The sequence below is a fragment of the Diadema antillarum genome, unplaced genomic scaffold, assembly GCF_040938485.1.
Source record: "Diadema antillarum isolate AM-2024a unplaced genomic scaffold, OU_Dant_1.0 seq00001212_RagTag, whole genome shotgun sequence".
Classification (NCBI taxonomy): domain Eukaryota; kingdom Metazoa; phylum Echinodermata; class Echinoidea; order Diadematoida; family Diadematidae; genus Diadema; species Diadema antillarum.
This window is the reverse complement of record NW_027272004.1, coordinates 228,726-249,826: the sequence shown is the minus strand read 5'-3', so window position 1 is coordinate 249,826 and position 21,101 is coordinate 228,726. Positions and strand designations below refer to the sequence as shown.

At 37.6% G+C, this 21,101-nt stretch overlaps 1 protein-coding gene across 1 annotated transcript; it reads right to left on the bottom strand.

Annotated features, from left to right (window-relative positions):
* Positions 1-2,785: 2,785 nt before the first annotated feature.
* On the bottom strand, positions 2,786-15,660 carry LOC139744801 (uncharacterized). The gene is made up of 8 exons (XM_071655216.1): positions 15,522-15,660; positions 12,786-13,060; positions 12,056-12,239; positions 9,761-9,887; positions 8,355-8,457; positions 6,997-7,215; positions 5,340-5,467; positions 2,786-4,196 (listed from the first exon to the last, which is right to left on the bottom strand). Exons 2-8 carry the CDS (start codon positions 12,973-12,975, stop codon positions 4,014-4,016), a joined length of 1,134 nt encoding a protein of 377 aa, XP_071511317.1. The 5' UTR covers positions 12,976-13,060; positions 15,522-15,660; the 3' UTR covers positions 2,786-4,013.
* Between the last annotated feature and the right edge of the window lie 5,441 nt (positions 15,661-21,101).

Here is a 21,101-nt window from a genome sequence, read left to right as displayed (position 1 = left end):
CAAGTTTTTGTACTGACTCGACTAATTTACAAGTTCAGTAGAATCTTTCTCCAATAAACGGATCCAAATCAAGTTCTAAATTTAGTGACAAGATAATCTTTGCAGCAAAATCACATCAGGACCTGATAGGCAAATAGGACACACCTCACAAATGTGACTTCTTACGTTACATTTCTGCTGTCATGCAGCTTTAAAAGGTGAAAAAATTGAATGAATACAGATGTGTGAACATAGGTGCGTACCATGGAAGAAAGAAACTTGCCATCTTTAACATACACGTTTACATGAAAATCACTGTGAACAGAAAAAAAAAAACTAATGTAAAGGTAAATATATCACACAACCTGCTTTACAAAGACAACCAAGAAAGAAGTGATATTTTTTATTAAAAGGCACATAATTTGTAGTATACATGTACATATACTTTACATCTCCTGTACACTACATTAAATATTTGGTTTTCGTATGACAATATTTCCTTGTCTTTAATGTAGGTTTTTGTTGTTTTTTCCTTTGGTCAACTGACAAGCTGCACTCATAATAATTATTATAGGTCATTTCTCTGTTTTCTTTAGTGCTTTGTCCAATTCACAATGTGATGATAGAAAGAAAAGGGCACTTGACAAGGGAAAATTTATGTAAGTGATGGTGACAACTAAGGACTTATCACAACCTTCTTCTTTTTTTTTAAACCTCAGACAAAGCACTGTATACTGTTAAGCTCTGGTAGCATAAAGTCAAATTGCATTTCAAATTGTAATAACTTGTCCCGCTAAATATATCAGCAATAATCAGTTAATCATTATGCAACAGCCATTATTATGATTTTCTTTGGCTTTGTGCGGCAATGACATTTTCAAAAATAATAATTGCTTATTTTTGCATTGCACTGGCACTGCAAAATGCAAAAAATGGTGCTTATCATAAATCTGGTCACATCTCAAACCACTGCTTTAGGAATGTTAACTAAATATGAGGTAAAAGTAAATTCCCGTTTTCATATATATTTTACTGACAACACTTTACAGCCTTCCAACTATTTTGTATCAGGAAACTGAAGATACTTCAGCCTGGCCAACAGGGACGCCACGAGCCAGCCTTGTAAAAGAGAGTCAGACTGGGCAACAGGCGACTCTCCCACATCTCCGGAAACAAGGACACATAACGGAGATGACTGTGATATGTCATCTATCAGTCCTACTTTTAGTTGCACTTAGTACTGTTCAGCTACACTGCACCTACCCCTTCACAAGTACTTCAGGAATAAAAAAAAAAGAAAAAAAAAGAAAGAAACTTGGAATTAATACTACACTCATAGTGAACCTAGAATACAAGGGGATGAACTTGGGTTATGATTCACAGTGCAAGACAGTAGAACTAGTGATGGATATTCTACTCAAAACAGAGAGGAACAAAAACACTTAATTTTTCAAACATACAGAATCTGTATGGAAATTGGTTTTTACATCAGCAATATACCAGAGAGCACAAAATAATTTTGCCTCGAAACACATCATTTTTGAAGGCTGTGACCCTCATACTGAACCTTGACAAATACCTAAGAGAATAAAAGTGGGCAATATTGTGCAGGCAAGTCCACAGTGGGATAAGCACATAAAGTGCATTTCAAGTTAAGTCATCACAAAGGAAAATGCTCACAAGGGTACTGATCTCTTACTTTAAGTAATATGATGCATAATTATGAAATAACTCAAGATAGAGGGCGCTTCCACAATTACAGGGAAATTGTTGGTATTTGCATCCCTTTAAAACACTTTTTCATAAGGTCAGAGCTGCTAAGTGTGCACATACAAAATTGACTCTCTTCGCTCAACCACTAAATGCACACAAAAAATGAAAAAGAAAGCAATCAAACACTCAATACATCAGCTGCATTTCAAACACTGAGATGTCAACTAATCATGTTACTTTGAATACATTATAAAAAAGTCTGAAAGTATGGACATTACATCCTGAAATAATGAACATCTATGCAGGCTCCACTTCCTCATTTTGTTTGGGCAAGAAAGCTCCATTTAAAGGTGGAATCCACGAATCAGGTTACTGACAGCACTCTTAATCAAGCAGTACATGAAAAGTACGTTTACAGGAACATTGTATTTTTCAGACTCAACAATTTTGTTCTTTTCAGATACAGAGTTAGTCAAAAAGGCTCTGAGTTTCCATTATTCAACAACTTTTACATGAAACAATGCGCCATTTATGTACATCTTCAGATAATCTGATTGACAATAATAATCAACCATTCTTTTTTTTTTAGAATATACATTCGGTTTCAACATTAATGAAGGTTCAACAATACACTGCTTAGGCACAGTAAGACGAATTTATCCAGTGACAGAAACAGGTTTTAGGAACAACTCAAAAGAAAATAATATTGAGATACTCTACTTACATACACATGCAAGATTCTCAGAGGGGAGATGTATATGGCAAGTTTCATGAGTTATTCATTCAGTGGCATCAAAACAGCTCACATATGGCTCAATTGCTTTTTTAAAATCATGTCAGTGCTTCATGCACAAGGGATATCAATCAAGACCATTTTCACTATCATCTAAGATAAAATTATATACATATATATATAATGTTATATTGATAGATATGCATGTATGTGTGTGTGTGTGTGTGTATGAATCTGTACATGCGCATACCAGCTTATCTGTTCATAAAGTGAGTAGATACCAATGAACATTAAACTGTAATTACCATAGCTGCTTGTGTCAAATGTAAAGGATGAAATGCTGAAAATAAAATGCATAACTGATCCATTCCTGTATACACTCTCCCTAGCTGGGGAAAATTGTTCCCTGTTAAAATCGTCCATGGATAGCAATCTAAACTTGCCTTTGATGTTAGCATATTAAACTGGTTACCACAGGAGCTACAAGAGTTAAAAGAGGTTACAGTGGATGTCTATGACTGTATTCCAAAACAGACATCACCTGTGCTTCTGGGAACCATCTAAGTTTGGTCCATTCTTTGAGATAGCCCTGCAGCCCATCATCATCATCATCATCATCATCATTTCACTTGGAGCAAACATGCACTCCTGTGACATGGATGAGTTCATGCCAACCTCCCCTATCTGGTGCCCGATGGGATGCAGCTGAACAACTATGACCAGTATGCTTCTTAATTTTTTCAGTCAAAGTTGTTATTGGTCTACCTTGCCTCCTTTATCCTTCCACTCTTCTTTCGAAATGAGCATTTTCTCTATAATTTCTTCTGAAGATATGCCTAAAAAGTCAGAGCTTTGGGGTGATTATCCCCTTATGTATGACTATCCTTAACTCAATCTTCTTCAGAGGAATAATCTAGGTTTAGTCTTCAGAAAGGGCAAGGCTTGGTCTATAACCTGCTGGGAGGTCAGCTTCAGGGGAGTGGTTTATCACTACTGCCTCAGATCTACACTAATCCTGTGTCTACTGCAGTGTTTGGGCAACAAAGCTCAGTTTGGGGCTCAAGGTGATCTCTTTTTTCTTCTCCAGTCAGAAGATCTGCAATTTGGTTCATATTTCCGTTCATTCTCTAGGCTCTACATGCCAGAGCACATAGATTAAGTTCTGGGTGGGGAATTTCATGAAGCATTTTGTCTAACAAATTTGTCGGACAAATTTGCTCTCAGCCAATCAGATGCAAGGATTTCAGTAGTTCATCACAGTCTGTCAGATGAAATATCGAACAAAACACTTCATGAAATGCACCCCCAGGTCACCCAAATTCATATCAGTGCAGAGAGGTCATCTGCACGTTTAGGCAAAATCCTACCCTGCTGCAGAGAATTAATACATACATTAAGCCAGCCTCATCTTTTGTTGGTCTTACAGGGCAATGATCCGAGACAGCCTCATGTCTGCTTACAACAGAAAGTATCACAGGATGTATGTACATGAGCCATTCATTTTAGGATTCAAATAATCCATCACCAATAAAATGGAGACGGAAGAACAGAGACACGTGACGAGGTTACCATGGCAACGTCCAAAAGTCTAGACCTGGCGGTAGATCGGTCTCTGAAAGAAGAGGAGGACCGTTATGGTGCTGGAGGTGAGGCTGGCCTGGATAACCTCTGGAGTCTCCAGGATGCAGGCGAGCTCCCAGCCCCTCTGACCCATCTCCACCATGACTGGGTCCCATGTGTGCCTGGAGGCAACTACCCCACCGAAGGAACCCTACATGGTAAAAATCAAGGCAATATTACCACAAAACTGAAAGTTCATCTGAGGTAAGATATATCGACGATGCAAGATTTTGAACACTACAATACAAGATAATATGACTACAACAAGTAAATGTCTGTTGCAATATTAATTTTGCAAAAACCATTAAACTGGACTCACTTCTGTTTTAACTTCTGTTTTAACTTTAGTGCATGAAACATAATCCAATCAAATTCTTCTTTTTTCCTGATGATAATTTTGTATTTCATCTTTTGCAGTATACAACAATATAAATATTTCAGGAGAAACCCTATGATATGTTGTGCAACATGCATATATTGGAACATCCAACTTTTGGTATGCATGCTTCATTTCCTTTCTGCATCATACGCACAAAAATGGGTGCACTGCACATGTTTAAGGTGTGGAACAATGCACACATGTACATCCCATTGAGTGCGCACTTTGGAGGCACCACCCACAAACAGGTGCGAGCATTCAGACTGCCCAAACTATGAGAAGATTGGCAGGGTGCAGGAATTTTCCCTAGTTTGAGTGAGAAGTTTTGCAAGAAGCTTCACAAGAAGTTTTCAGAAGTTTGAGGTCACTCTGGCAAAACTTTGAGATGAACGAGTACGTTCGAGCACTCTCCTAAAGTGAACCGTACCGTACCTGCCCCAGAGGAGGGTTTGAACACTCCTAAAGTGTAGAGTACTGTACTGAACCAATCCAAAAGTGGACCACTTTCCGATGTGCTCCAAAAGGGTACCAAAAGCATACCAAAAGTTCGCATGTGAGAATGCACGTAACAGGCACATACATGTACATCATAATCCAAAAAGTTCATTCTCTTTGTTCAGGACAGCTGTAAGTAGTTCAAGTGCACAAGGTAAATGACCCTGTTGCTATAAAATGTGTGACCCGCTCTAAAAATAACTCATAAGGTAAGCTTTCTCAACAGAGTGCTCCAACGCTTCAAATCTGGCACAGTTCAGTACGGTATGCTTTAATTCAGCTCGCTTTGGTTCACTTTAGAGCACTCAAATGCACCCTTAGACTTCACAAACTAAAACTTTACAATATTTGCCAGTGAGATCGCGGCTAATGTATATGTTATGTTCATGACAGGGCGCCCTCTGTAGGTAAGGGCTGTACCTTGACTTTGTGTTGATAGGTGACAATGGTTCCCTGCCATCTAGGAGTAGGGTCATTGACGAAGGCAGCCTCTTTCTCAAAGAACCACATGGAATTCATGGTGACCTGACCACTTGCGAATCCAGTTGCTGTGGAGATGAGAAACCAAAGAGACAAATAAACACACACAAACAGACATGTATAAACAAAAGAGAAAAATTACTTGAACAATGTAAGAAGGGGCACAAGAAACAGTTCTTGATCCATTCTCAGCATGTAACTTCCTATATTTGTGATAATTTATCACAAGGTCTTGATAAAGTTGCATTTGTTCATTTTCCTGTTACTGTATTCTTGAATTTTCTACACTCTAAATCTTTAATTAATGTACGATTAGTTACAGTAAGCTGTGAATATGTTAAAAAAAGAAAAGCAAAACAACACAAAACAAAAAAAGAACATCTACTATAGAAATAGTACAAAATGTGTATCCTAAATAAGCACTTTTGAAAAAATCAGCTTCAAGATTTGGCATTTACACACAAAATATGCAAACTGGCACCAAAAACACCATAAAGATTCTCGTTCTGAATCAGTCTTGGCCTGAGAAACTCAGAAAGGAGGTAGTGAAACTATGAAACTTTTGATCCTTAAACAGAAGTAAATTCCTAACTTTTCAGTTACTCTTCAGCGATAAAATGCAGAAAATCTGAAGAAATTTGCATATTTGAATAATCAATCACTTTAAAATGTTCAAAGTTTCAGTGAGTTTCATTAATTTGACAACACAATATCATAGCATATATGATAAGCTACACAGACACCAAATTTGGTTGCAATTGGTCAATAAATGGGTGAGATAAGGCGAAAAGTCAGAATTACAAGTACAATTAGCATATTTGCATGATTAATTACCTGTAACATAAGAATTACACAAGATATTTTGATTTTTACTATGCATTCTGGTAAATTATGAGATGGGCTACATACGTGCAAAATTTGGTGGCAATAAAAAAGATAGCAGAGATCTTGAGGGGGTTGGCTCCTCAGCTATTCAGTCGCCAAAAAAAGCTTGGGTTACATAGGGTTAAAGGAGAAATTTCCCCAAGTATACATGTAGATTGAGTGAATGCAGCAACATGAGTAGAGCAAATCAGTGAAGTTTGACGAAAATCAAACAATCCATTCAAAAGTTATGAACTCTTAAAGTTTTGGTGCCTTAATCACTGGATGGAAAGACTACAACAGTTCCATGACTCATAGCAAACAGCAAAATAAAGGAAATATACAGAAAATTCCACAAAATTCAATTTTTCTAGCATAATGAGACAGCAGTTGACTTACCTCTTCCAGATAACAGGAGGAATATACATCTGTATTACCATTCACATGTCAGTAGCAAGACAAAGGAATGTGTACTTTTCACTTTAAATAAAAATACAATCTTGCGGAATTCTCATTAGAATATCATACTTCTGCAGCAACATCACAGACTGCTGTAGCCTTCTTGTCCAATGACAGTGGCACCAAAACTTAACTTTTGAAAAGATTGTCAAATTTTCCCCAAACTTCACTGATGTGTTCTATTAATATTGCTACATTCACTCAATCCACATGTATCATGTTTGGGGGAACTCCCCCTTTACGTATACAGAGCGATTGTGCCAAATACACTCACCCTGTCTCAGGCTTGACTGGTCGGGGTTAATCTCCACCAGCTTCCAGCCTTGCTGGAGAAAAGCAGCAAACTGCGCACCGATGTCTGTCAGGCACTGATACCTCGGCATGCCAAAGCCCGCCTGAACGCCGTACGTTATGGCCACATGAAGGCCGTGGTAGATGTAAGGGGTTGGGTTGGGGTGTTGTGGTATGTGGAACAGCAGGTCGACGCCAATCGCTACAGGGTATCAAGAGGAAATGGAGCAAGTCATCTTCAAAATCAACAAAGGGCAAAAGTTCATTGTGTATCATATATCCAATTTTCTGCGACCTGATCTTACTGTGATCTAGTGCTATGTTTACACTATGTTCCTAGCAGCCACAGCAACCCTGTTTGCCCGCAATGTAGTGCGCCTTGGGTAGGTGGGATATTCTCCCTCTTTTTTTACCCTCCCTATTCTAGTAGTCTTCATTCCAGTCCTCGCTCCAGTGCACAAAATGATAGCTCTAACAGGCACCATTTTCATGGCATCTGGTCAGGCTACACTAAAAAATATTTCCTGTCATGTCCCACTATGGACCACTTCCAAGTTTTTTATGGCCTACCACGTTTCTCATCAGCACCACGACTGCAATGGTAAAACTTTTGACAGCTTCACTGGTACAGCAATCACGGCCTATCACGTTGGCCCATCCCCCCTCCCACCAATGAAAGAGAAAAACAAAAATCTCATCGATGTCAACTCAGAAATACATTTAGAAATATACCTAGAAATGCATTTGCATCATTACATTTTGCTTTGTACACAAAATGTTACAAATTTTCTTTCTTTTTCCCCCTTTGACTTTAGACCTATGCTTGGTACATAAACAGAGCACTGTAAAAGTGGACATTTTTGCAGCATTAAAATTTGCACGCATCTCGTGCAAACAGAAACTAACACGAAAATATAAGTGAATATTTTCGCTTGTCATATATTTCGGTAGTTGATGTCTTGATTCCATGGAATTCAAAACATATTAAACTCATCTTATCCGGTCGAGCATGAACAATTACTCACGTGAAAATATCCAGTTTTACAGTAATACATTTTGGTGTGTCCAAGTATCTGAGAAATATGACAAATGGTGAAATTTTGCATTCAAAACAAGTGAAGAGCTACTCAACACTAAGATCACAGAGAGTTGTCTAATGTCTTACACTCTAAACTTCTAAAATTCATAACTTCTTATGCATCCGACTCTTCACCCAGATTTTCACTGAGTTAACTTCTCTAATATTTCAGTTTTCATACAAAGCAACATAAGATCAGGATAACATCTCCCTTTAATGGAGATGAATTTAAGGAAATATACCAAAAGCTTGGTGATACTAACTTCCTGCATGTCCACCCAGCCCGCTTGAAAAAGATGGCCCCTGTACAGCACCGGTAGGCTCAATGCAGATCAGCCGTGCCCCCTTCTGGGTCATTTCCATTATCTGTAAGCCAACATCAATTAAATGACTCACTTTACCAGCAAAGAATACCTTAAAACTGACATGGAGTATTGTATCATCAATGTTCATTAAGCTTCTCTAATTTTCTCTTTTTCACGCAATCATGCCACAGAGGAATTTTGCAGCAGGAATAATCACATTGTCCTCATAAAAATGGCACCTCTAAATTTCACTTCATATCTTTTATTGATGCAAATAAAAAGATGGATTTAGTTAAATTTGTTAATTTTACACACAAGCGCCATTAGCACCGAAAGGTGAACCTGTGCGTTTTACAAATAAACCCTCTTCTTCTTCCTTTTCTTCTTCTTTTTCTTCTTGTTTTGTTGCTGTTGTTAATATTGCTGCTGCTGCTGTTGTTGCTGTTATTATTATTATTATTATTATTATTATTATTATTATTATCATTATTATTATTATTATTATTATTATTATCATTATTATTATTATTATTATCATCATCATCATCATCATCATCATCATCATCATTATTATCATTATCATTACTATCATTATTATTACAAACACACGCACACACACACACACAAAAATGCCAATTTCATTTTTATAACTTATTCTTCTGGTGTTGTGCAGAATAACTGAATTGAAATAGTCCCATCTGATTTTTCTCCAAATAAGGTGAGCGGCATAATTCAGAGATGTAAATTTAACTGGGAAACGATGATAATTTTTGCAGCAGCATTACCTCACAATTTGATGGGTTCACGAATGAAGGGGAGAGAGCTTAGGCTGGCAATGTGATTTAATGGATATGAAAATTGGTCTTGTCATAAATTGATTGAAATCATGACAGTCAAAATTAATGATTGCAATTTGCACAGGCAACATTCCATTTCATTCTGTTATTTACATGCTTAATCACTATAACATTAATTGAAACAGCAATTTCTAATACATGCAACTTTCAACAAATATCTGTTACGATGAAACCAGAGACCTACTGAGTCTGAAGGGTACTGCTCTATAGAGAACTTTTCAGATTTGAATTGGGAAGATTAAAGGGATTCAGAACACATAAAATCAGCATGAACTGGGCAAATACTGTTGTGTCAAATCTCCTGACATTTCTCCGGGTGTATAATTAAACTAGAAGGGTTGTTCTTCTTTTTCTGTCACTTAAAGGCAGTTTGAGTTAAACTTTGTGCCTTTTTTAATTGGGACTAGAGAAGTGATTAATTGCTGTTGATTGGAAAGCATAATGACTGATGTTTTTTAATGCAACATGAAAAATTTGACACAGAAAAATTCATTTTTCCCCAGTCACCTTATTCATGACATCATTCGTGTTGGCCATTTGACCTTGTGTTGAATACCAGGAAAAGGAATAGAAAGTCTGAAGTTCAATGGCGCTCTTTACAATCTGGAGATTCCAACTCTCAGCTGGTGGCGGGCTGCATGGAAGAAAGTAATTCGCAAACGACAAAATGAGTGGAGTCAGCTTCCAACCGTAATGTGTGCATGATCTACAACTACAGCCCACCGCACACTACACGATCCGACCGGTCGCACCACTCTGGAGGCACAATTTTATTAAAGGAAACTTAAACCCAAATGATTGCCCAATTTTCCCAAAACTTTCACTGTTGTGTTCTACTATTTAATTGCTGCTTTCACTCAATCTACATCAAAATTTGGGTTTGGTTTCTCCACACTTGATGCTTCATGTGGTAAACTCTGCTGTTGGCAGCTTGCCATAGCTATGCTGATATGGTTTCTCTTCAGTGCGGGTGAGTTGCCATGGACTGTGTACAATGAAACCCTTATACATGTAAACTGATACAGATTTGCAAAGTGCTTATCAAATTCTAGCTGGTACACTTGTAGCAGAGAGAATCCAAATAGGGGTGCATCATCTTGACGGATTGGAAAGCAGCCTCCTTAGAAAGCTCTCAGTTGCTTGGTTTTACTAATCACATGCAAAATATAAAGAGCACTTGAAAGTAATAAAGCAAAATGAATTGTTAGTCAAATAGTTAGTATGTACAAAGCATATCTTTTCAAGCTTGAAGGAATGAATTACTTTATTTTTGGTATCTATCTCCTCACTATCTAGTGCAACTTACAAAATGAAAGCGGGCCTCACTTATTTTCTGTGTTTGGCTTGGACTATCACACCCATTCCTTTAACCATAAAAACCTGTTGAAGTCATAGAAAACTTACTTTTGCAATTTGGGTTTTTACCGCCACTAAGGAGGTTATGTTTTTGTTGGTGTTTGTTTTGTCTGTCTGTTCTCAAAATAACTCAAAAAGTCGTGAACAGATTTGGATGAAACTTACACAATAAGTTGAAAATGGCACAAGGAAGAGATGATTACATTTTGGTGGTGATCGGGAATTTTTATGAATTTTCTTGGATTTTTAAAAATCTTTTGACAAATAGGGTCAATGAACTTGGGAGTTCAAGCTGCGCGTATTTGATGTTTGCATATATGTATATGCCCACTACGGAACGTGCTCTGCTCGAGGCACCACACAGCAGGATGATGAGGTAAATACTGCAAGGCTTCAAGTATTTTGAAATTGGACTACTTTCAGCATGCATATATGTGTTATGGTGGAAATGAGCTGCTCGACGGAAGTCTGCACTCTCTGAGAACTTTTCTAGTTTTACAAAAAGTTTGGTTTTGATTTTGCTTCGGATGTGGGTTTTTATGTGGTTTTTTTTGCGATTCTGATTTGTTTTGTTTTGTTTTGTTTTGTTTTTTGTTGCTGTTTTGAGGTTTGTTCGTTTGTTTGGTTAGTTGGTTGCTTGCTCGTTTTTTGTTTGTTTGTTTGTTTCTACAAATCTATGGCAAGAAACAGAACGAGATCCAGTGGCCACATAAAGACTGTTTCAAGAAAATCACATCTGAAGTTTAGATAAGTAATACAGATCTAATTGGTGCTAAGATACTTTATTGCAAGTTTTGCTTTATAAAGATTGAGGATGATCATTCTCATTATTAGAAGAACTATCAGTAGTAGTAGAGTATCAATCATTGATCATTAGCAGCAGTGCTAGTATTATATCATCATCCCTTTACTTGCAAATAAAACAAATGGTACTACTGGTTTACAATCCAACATATCTAGCATAAAGCATGTACGTGTCCTACATAAAAGAAAAATGATTTTGATACACGTAAGGAAGAGGTCTTGATTGGCTAGCTTAATTCTTGTCATCAACGTCATCGCCATCACCGACAGCTATATCATCATCATCACCACCACCATCACCATCATTATTATCATCAACATCATCAACATCAGCATCATCATCAACATCATCAACATTATCATCATCATCATCATCAACATCATCATCAATATCATCAACATCATCATCATCATCAACATCATCATCATCAACATCATCATCAATATCATCAACATCATCATCATCATCATCATCATCATCATCATTAACATCATCATTAACATCATCATCATCATCAACATCATCGTCAACATCATCATCATCATCATCATCAACATCAACATCATCATCGTCAACATCATCATCATCATCAACATCGTCACTATCATTGTCATCATCATGATCATGATCATGATCCTTACATTCCAACTGGTCTCATAAGAATGGCTTGAAACGGCACCGCTTGGCTCATCCAACCGGCCTGTTGCTTCACTCCAGGGATGGTCTGGAACTGGATCATCTTGAAGCCCTGTGGGTAATTCTGGATCAGCGCCGGATAGTACGAATCAACGTTGGTGGTCATTATGGGGCGCGAGAAAAATCCACCTGGAATTGGATGCAAGAATACAGAGAATAGCGCATTTTATAAGGCTGACAAAGAATTTTAGAAGGATTTCATGGAGATACAAATTCTGAAATGAAAAAAATAATTAGTTATGCTTTTCTTACAATAACTTCAAGGGCAATGAATGGTACGTATTTCTGTCTTCAATAAATTGGACGGCCAAATATCGTCTTTGAAAAGAAAAAAAATGGATAATCCCACATAACCTATCACGCACATCATTTTACAAAGAGATATTGGGCATGGAAGGTGGAATTCTCCTTCCAATCCATAGTGTTTCCATGTTTTAATGCAGTCATACTCCTTCAATGAAACGATAACAAATGTATTTGCAAGAATGAGCATATCATAGATTCTTATAGCTGCATATGTCTGCCATTACAAAAACAAATGGAAGTAAGATATGTACAATGAGAGTACAAACAGCAATTACTCATAACTTTCTTTTCACGAATGAATTTTAAATCTCATACTTCCAATCTCTAAGACTAAGTATGTACAAAAGATCTTGTTGCAGCCAACTATACCTTGCATATCCATGCGTGCTGTGACATTGATGAGCAGGTACTCCAACTTCGGGCCAAGATACGGTGTTGTATCCACCGGTAGGGGCGTGTGGCTCCCTGACTGCACTGGTCCCGCTGGACCCTGCATGGTTGTGGTATGCAGGGCTGTTCCTGGGGCAGTTCCCATCGGTTGACTAGCTTGTGCACCCATGATGTCCAATAATCAGCACACATAAGGCATCCAGCAATAAAAGAATAAACTCAACTCTCCTCTGCACGTGTCAAACTTGTGCTAGCTGTAAATAAGAATAAAAGGCAATCAAATTTCAACCTCACATTATGGACAAGCAGCTTTCAATATTGTGATCTTGTGGCAAAGAGTTCTCTAACACCCTCCACTAAAACTAAAGCAAAAGTATTAGCTTTAACTGAATTTTAACACGGCGGGAAGCAATTGGTAGAATTTAGATCAATTGTGACCATGCACCTCAAAACGAACATAAAGTCGCACACACTGATTTTGCGTGAGGACTGAAAATAAGTGAAATGGGTCAACCTAGCCGAATTTGACTTTTTCATATTTTCTGAAAGAGCGGGTCTTCTTTTACATTACGCTAAAATTTGGTATCATAAAACGGGCAGGAAAGTGTGTTTTTTTAGCAGTTTATCTCGAACATTTTTGGTAGAATAGTGTGATTAGGTGTGTCTTTAGAATCCCTTTCTCATTTTTGAAAAACCTTGTCCACACTCTTCACTTTCAACTCTAATAACTTTTGAAAGGATAGTGCTACTGCTTTGAAAGTTGGCATTAATTATATGGACAGAATGTGTTAATGAGGCATGCTTAATTACAGTTTAATTTGATAATCCCTTCATTGTTGTTACTCTGGTGGTTTACTTCCTGTTTTTTGTCCCATTCATCGCACAGCCAGCACTGTTTGGTAAAGATTAAGTGCTTGAATAGACACTGTACTTCAGAGCCTCTTTTCGCAGTTCACACTTTTCCTGAGTTTGTGCTTTCTTTCCAATATTAAGATAGGTCAGGAGAGTCCATTTGATTTGAGTTATACATCATTTTAAAGCTCAAAGTCTGCTCTTTCAGAATATGGTCTTAACTAAAAATTTATGTCTGGCGACTTTTTGTTTGTTTTGAGGTGCAGGGTCACAATTGTGAAACTGTGTCTGAATTTCTTTGGGCAAAAAAAAAATGTTGAATAAATGATCATTTCTGTTTGTTAAACACACAATAGGTACTAATGTGCATCATCTGTGTATCAGCATCCTAGTGAAATCTGTTGCAGTGTCATCATTCACATTTGCAGTCTAGTAAACACTGTATGACGTGAATCCGTAGGATTAAGGACTAAATACAGTGATTTTTAATGGTACAGATATCTTGCCATGCTTACATGTATGACTCCTGGCACTATACTATATACAGACACGGAGCCATGTGCCTATGAAAAGCAAGTCTCATGTGCTGTGCTCAATACCCAAACAAAACATTTAAACAGCAAACACAACTTCACCGCTAGACAGAAAAGTCCGTCTGTCCGGAGGGGTCTTTTATCATTTTTTACTTTTACGGCTTTCCTCCATAGGAGATCAGCCTTTGTATCATCAATCTGTATAGGAGGGGATTCCATTAAGCCAGACAGTCTCCACTGAACGTATCCCTGCAAGATACAGACCGATCTTTTATTGGTCAACTTCGCTGCTAGCTGGCAGAGCTGAGGATGGCTTCACTCGGATCCACACAATACCACAGATAGCACAAATTACAAGACGATTGTTTTTGTTTGTTTGTTTTTTCTACATTAAAGATAGTACCCACCCAAGTCTATTGTAAGGCGGGGGGGGGGGGGGGGGGGGGGTGTGGATGTGGTGGCTAAAAACAATCAAACATTAACCAGTAACCATACAAGATTACAACAAGTTAAGTAACTTAACTTGTTGACTTGTAATCTTGTATGGTTACTGGTTAATGTTTGATTGTTTTTAGCCACCACATCCACACCCCCCCCCCCCCCCCCCCCCGCCTTACTTAGACAAAGTAGTCCGACCAGACACTGTTATAGCTATCGCGACGTACCATGTTGAAACCACACAGCGACTGGGCTGTGTATAGTTAGAAGTTAAGAAGTTTTTTACAATGCAGTTGAGCTACTGGATACGGCGTTGTCCAACCTACCTTCACTGCATACCCTTTGTACTTTAATAGGGCCTATAGGCGTACACTCAAATAATTCATCCAAGACAGAATCATCCATGGACATGAATGGACATGGTCTATTATGGACATTGGTATCCATATAACCTAGCCTTCACCTAACAATATAATTATGACAGTTATATTACACACACCGACACACACGCATTTAGGTAACCTATTATAGCCTGACCACACCGCTGTGGCGACAGCGGCTGCGTGTAGTTAGGTAACCTATAGACAGAAAGATCCGTCTGTCCGGAGGACTTTTTTATATTTTGCCATTAACGCTGTCCTCCGTAGACGGAGGGGATCCGTGAAGCCAGACGCAGTCTCCGCGGAACATTCCCCGACGGGCAGATACAGACCGATCTTTCGGTCAAGGTAACCTATAACTATACACAGCCCAGTCGCTGTACATGGTACGTCGCGAGCTGTTTTCGCATAGCGTAACAGCGTCTGGTCGGGCTAGGTAACCTACTGCTACTGTACATACAGAGTTGTATATTAATATTATGTTTACAGCTCCAAATAATTAACAACCTCACCTGGTGACGAGCCTTTTCCACTCCGAGCACAAGCCTCAACCTAAAGCGGAATCTTTGGAAGTTTAATTATCAGGATGGATGTTGACATGCTGTCATGCTTAAAAATAGAATGTGCTACAGTACACATAACACACAACAGTGTTCCGATATAAATTCATTCGTGACGACCGCTAGCACTGCATGCATATAGCATGCACTGTTTATCGGAACGCGTACGTCGGGCTCCCTTGTGCGTGTCCGGTGCACTTGTGTGCGCGTGCATATGGCAAGCCTTTTTTACATTTAAAGTTAATTTCTGATATCACAAATTCCATTTTGTGATATCATAAAATCAAATTTTTGATATCAAGAATTCAATTTATGATATCAAGAATCAAATTTGTGATATCACAAATTCCCATAAGTGTAGCACATGAACTTAATTTGTGATATCAAGAAATCGAATTTGTGATATCACAAAATCCATTCTTGATATCACAAATTCAATTTGTGATATCAGAAATTCGAATTAGTGATATCTAAAATTCAATTTGAGATATCACTAAATGAATTTGTGATATCAGAAATTCGAATTCTTGATATCAAAAATAGGTTTCACGTGAAAAACCAATGGTGATTCGTGATATCACAAAATTATTTTTTGATATCACAAATTCGAATTTGTGATATCACGAAATAAATTTCTGATATCACTAATTTGAATTTGTGATATCAACAATTCTTATTTGTGATATCACAAATGCGAATTTCTGATATCACAAATTCTATTTTGTGATATCACGAATTGAATTATTGATATCACAAAATCGAATTTGTGATATCAGTAATTCACAGGGAATTCGAGCGTTAGTTTTGCGCTGAAATTCAACTGTGAATTCGAGCGTTAGTTGAGCGCAGAAATACACGGGGAATTCGAGCGTTAGTTCAGTGCAGTAAATCCCTGTGAATTCGAGCGTTAGTTGAGCGCAGAAATACAAAGTGAATTCGAGCGTTAGTTTTGCGCTGAAAATCAACTGTGAATTCGAGTGTTAGTTGAGCGCAGAAACACAAAGTGAATTCGAGCGTTAGTTTTGCGTTGAAATTCAACTGTGAATTCGAGCGTTAGTTGAGCGCAGAAATACACAGGGATTTCGAGCGTTAGTTCAGTGCAGTAAATCCCTGTGAATTCGAGCGTTAGTTGAGCGCAGAAATACAAAGTGAATTCGAGCGTTAGTTTTGCGCTGAAATTCAACTGTGAAATCGAGCGTTAGTTGAGCGCAGAAATACACAGGGATTTCGAGCGTTAGTTCAGTGCAGAAAATCGCTGTGAATTCGAGCATTAGTTTAGCGCAGAAATACAAAGTGAATTCGAGCGTTAGTTTTGCGCTGAAATTCACCTGTTAATTCGAGCGTTAGTTGAGCGCTGAAATACACAGGGAGTTCGAGCGTCAGTTCAGTGCAGAAAATCGCTGTGAATTCGAGCATTCGTTTAGCGCAGAAATACAAAAGGAATTCGATAGTTAGTTTTGCCCTGGAATTCAAATGTGAATTCGAGCGTTTTTTTTTTCTTTTTTAGCGCAGAATACACAGGGAATTGGAACATTACTTTTGAGCTGATATTCAGATGGAAGGTATATTATACTGCTAACTTTTTTTTTAGAACAATGTTCAAAATACAAACTATATATGAGAGATTTACACATCCATCATTCCCTAAATGATCATCAAGGTATATTCGCTGAATTATTGCTACAAATCAATTATTGTTTTGCAACATGTTATCATGAATTCAATGATACTATGTTCACTTAGGGCCTACATTTAATTCATCGTTTTGGTCCTCAAATTGTCATCTATTACTACATTATTGTTAATCATTATACATCCCTCCCCATTTTTCATGTGGTAATCCCCTTTATATACAGTAAGACTCTTCCACCAAATCGATGATAATTATGTGTGGTTGTATGTGTATGTGTGTTATAAAAGCATACCATGACACTTGTGTTTGTATTGCGGAAGACTGACCGAGGGCAATCACCCCTCTGGTCTGTGTATGTCAGCAGCGGAGAATAAGATAGAGAGACTGTGAGTCATGCAGGGTGCGAGAGGGAGTCGTAAACTTGTCAAGCTAATGTCCACCACTGGTGTCGGCTGGTGGTCACATAAAGCAACGTGTTTCTCCTAAAGACATTTTCTCACTCCTCAAAATCAGTCCTCCAGAACAAAGGGGTGTATCCATTAAGACCAATAGTGTTGGGTGTACAGTTTGCCTGCCCCAATATGTTTATGATTTTGTAAAATAATTTAAAGTGTAATTATATAGGCAAGTTTATTCAAGAACCAAAACCGGGGAGAACAAAACTGGAATGCACAAGCCCAAAAGTCTTCAGACCAGATCAAGAAGAGTGAAGATATCCAGATCTTATGAGGATTTTATGCAGCAGTATGCATGGCAAACAAACAGTTAGAATTTGTAGTAAGAAAAAAGCAGTGGTACGAAGGACTTCAATTTTGTTAATCTGCGCAATGAGAAATCTCTCTTATTTTAACTCGGAGGAGTAACAGGGGGAGGTCGGGAGAGAGTATCTTTCACATGACAGAGTAAAGAGAAACGCAAACAAAAGTTGTAAGTCAACCAGTCTCTGCCAAAATCAGTGGCGAGAAATGGAGAAAAATAAGAATATAATAATGACTTTGAAGTAATTGACAACATATCAATAATGGCATTTTAGATATGTGGCTAAACGATTTATTTTCATCGATTCTTTTAAAACCAATTCCTAATCACTTTAAATGAAGACGAGTTGCCAAAACTCTTCATTTAGGGTTTTTTGTAACTATCGTTATATACTATGTAAAGATAACACCTGAAATTCCATAGGAATATCTGCGCTAAACTAATGCTCGAATTCACAGTGTATTTCTGCGCTCAACTAACGCTCGAATTCACAGTTGAATTTCAGCGCAAAACTAACGCTCGAATTCCTTGTGTATTTCTGCGCTCAACTAACGCTCGAATTCACAGTTGGATTTCAGCGCAAAACTAATGCTCGAATTCGCTGTGTATTTCTGCGCTCAACTAACGCTCGAATTCACAGTTGAATTTCAGCGCAAAACTAATGCTCGAATTCGCTGTGTGTTTCTGCGCTCAACTAACGCTCGAATTCACAGTTGAATTTCAGCGCAAAACTAATGCTCGAATTCACTTTGTATTTCTGCGCTCAACTAACGCTCAAATTCAAGTTGGTTTTCTGCACTGAACTAAAGCTCGAATTCCGTGTGTATTTCTGCCCTCAACTAACGATAGAATTTACGGTTGAATTTCAGCGCAAAACAAATGCTCGAAATCAGATTATTTCTTTGCGAAAGATATGTGCTGAAATTCCATGTAAATTAATGATATCACAAATTGGAGTTAGTGATATCACAAAATGTATTTCTTGATATCAAGAATGTGAATTCGTGATATCTCGAATTGAATTCGTGATATCACGAATTGAATTTGTGATATCACTAATTCGATTTCGTGATATCAAAAATTGGTTTTACGTGATAAACCAATGGGTATTTGTGATATCAAAAATTGAATTTGTGATATCAGAAATTCGAATTTTTGATATCACGAAAGGGAATTCGTGATATCAGAAAATCTTTTTTAAAAGTAATATGGCTTGCCATACGTGCGAGGGGGAGATCGAGAGGAAAAACGTAAACACTGCCAGGTGACACGCCCACAAACCTAATACGGCACGTCTTTCAGATACAGTAGTGCACTGTACACTGTGGGCCGTACACTGTATTCGTGTTTGTTTTGTTGTCTGTGTTTGTGTTGTCCATGTTTATTTGTTTGTTTGTTGTGGGTTCATTTGTTTTTCGGTTTGTTTGTTTGTGGGGGTGGGGGTGGGGGTGGGGGGAGGGGACTGATGTTTGTCCACCCATTTTCGGAGTCGTGATTACCGGCCTCTATTCGAGACGAAAGGAACAAAATTATAACTAATTAGAAGTAAATCAAAACTGAACTGAAACTGCAACTAACCCTAAAGTAGGGTACCACTACCATGAATGGAAAAAGTCGACATCCGATTTGAGATCGGTCACAGTCACAACAGATGATAATGTTATATCATTGCCTCACAAGTTTCCCACGGTACTGTACATAAATCATCACATAAATTCCTCTTTCGATATGAATTTGTGCACGACTTCAAAAAAGAAAAAGGTATACATTGTAATTGCATGTGCATCCTGTGCATAAGTTATTGTTGTGATATGAATTCCGAGCAATGATGTTCTTGAGAAAAACTCATTGGGTCGTATAGTTACTTAAAGCTTTTTAGTGGATCACTATTTTCCATGATCGAATTTATTTTCCGCTCGCCCACGTAGTATTTGTACAGTGTTCCTCTTTATTATTGTACATATATGTTGTTCTATAATTTGTCTCGTATATTACATGAATCTTTTGCAAGCGTTTGAACAATATCATTTAATGACATGTATACATTGTACTATGTTTTTGATTTTCGTTGATTGGAAATAAACTATGATTGAACTATGAACTATTGAACTAAAGACCTAAATAACCTGCCAAAACAAAACTTTAGTTTTATTTTCGTGTACTAAAACTAATGAAAGATTTTGACATCCGATCATCTCATCATCGTTCAATAGGCCTATGTGGTTTCACCTGTGCCAAAACGAGTGGTACCGGTAACTTTTTTATATTTATATCACTTGTATAATCAACGTTGGTATATAATCTCATAATTTGATTAAGCTTAGGCACTGACGTGGTTCTGCTTGTCTGATTAAATCTTAAAGGGATGCCAGTGTTGGTTGAGATAGGGATTCAGGTTTTAACTTTTTGCAAGATAATGAAAACCCACTCAACGTGAAATTAAGCAGCATACAACTCTAAGAGGAACTGAAATTTTATTTGATGAAAATCGGTTTTGAAATGGCTGAGATATCCAAAAACAAAGCAAACAAGGTGGTCCTAATAAAAGGTGGGTCCCACCTTTAGGGGGCCGAAAGGACCTCTTTGTTTTTGGACTTCTCAGCCATTTCAAAATCGATTTTCATCAAATAAACTTTGAATACCTTTTTAGGATTGTATGCTCTTTATCTTATATAAGTGTTTTTAATTATCTTGCAAAAAGTTAAAACCTGAATCCTCATGTTCTCAACCAAAACTGTAGGCCTACATACCGTGATAGATGAAGTGAAATCGCGTACATCATACCCGTTGATATTAGAGATGAAAAGAGTGTTACTGGTGTTAACATGAAATAAACAATAAAAATGGCATATTAAAGGGGTGGTATAGTATTGATGAAAATGAGGATAAGGCTGTTAACTTTTTGTGAGATACCAAGAAACCACTTATAGAACGTTGCCATTCTATAGAGGGTTACAAAGTTTATTTGATGAAAATCGGCTTTGAAATGGCCAAGACATCCAAAAACAAGGTAAAACAAAGCGATCATAATAAAAGGTGTGTCCCATCTTTTATTAGGATCACTCTGTTTTAGATAATCATTCATCTCGGCCAGTTCAAAACAGATTTACATCAAATAAAGGTTGAATTCCACTTGGAAA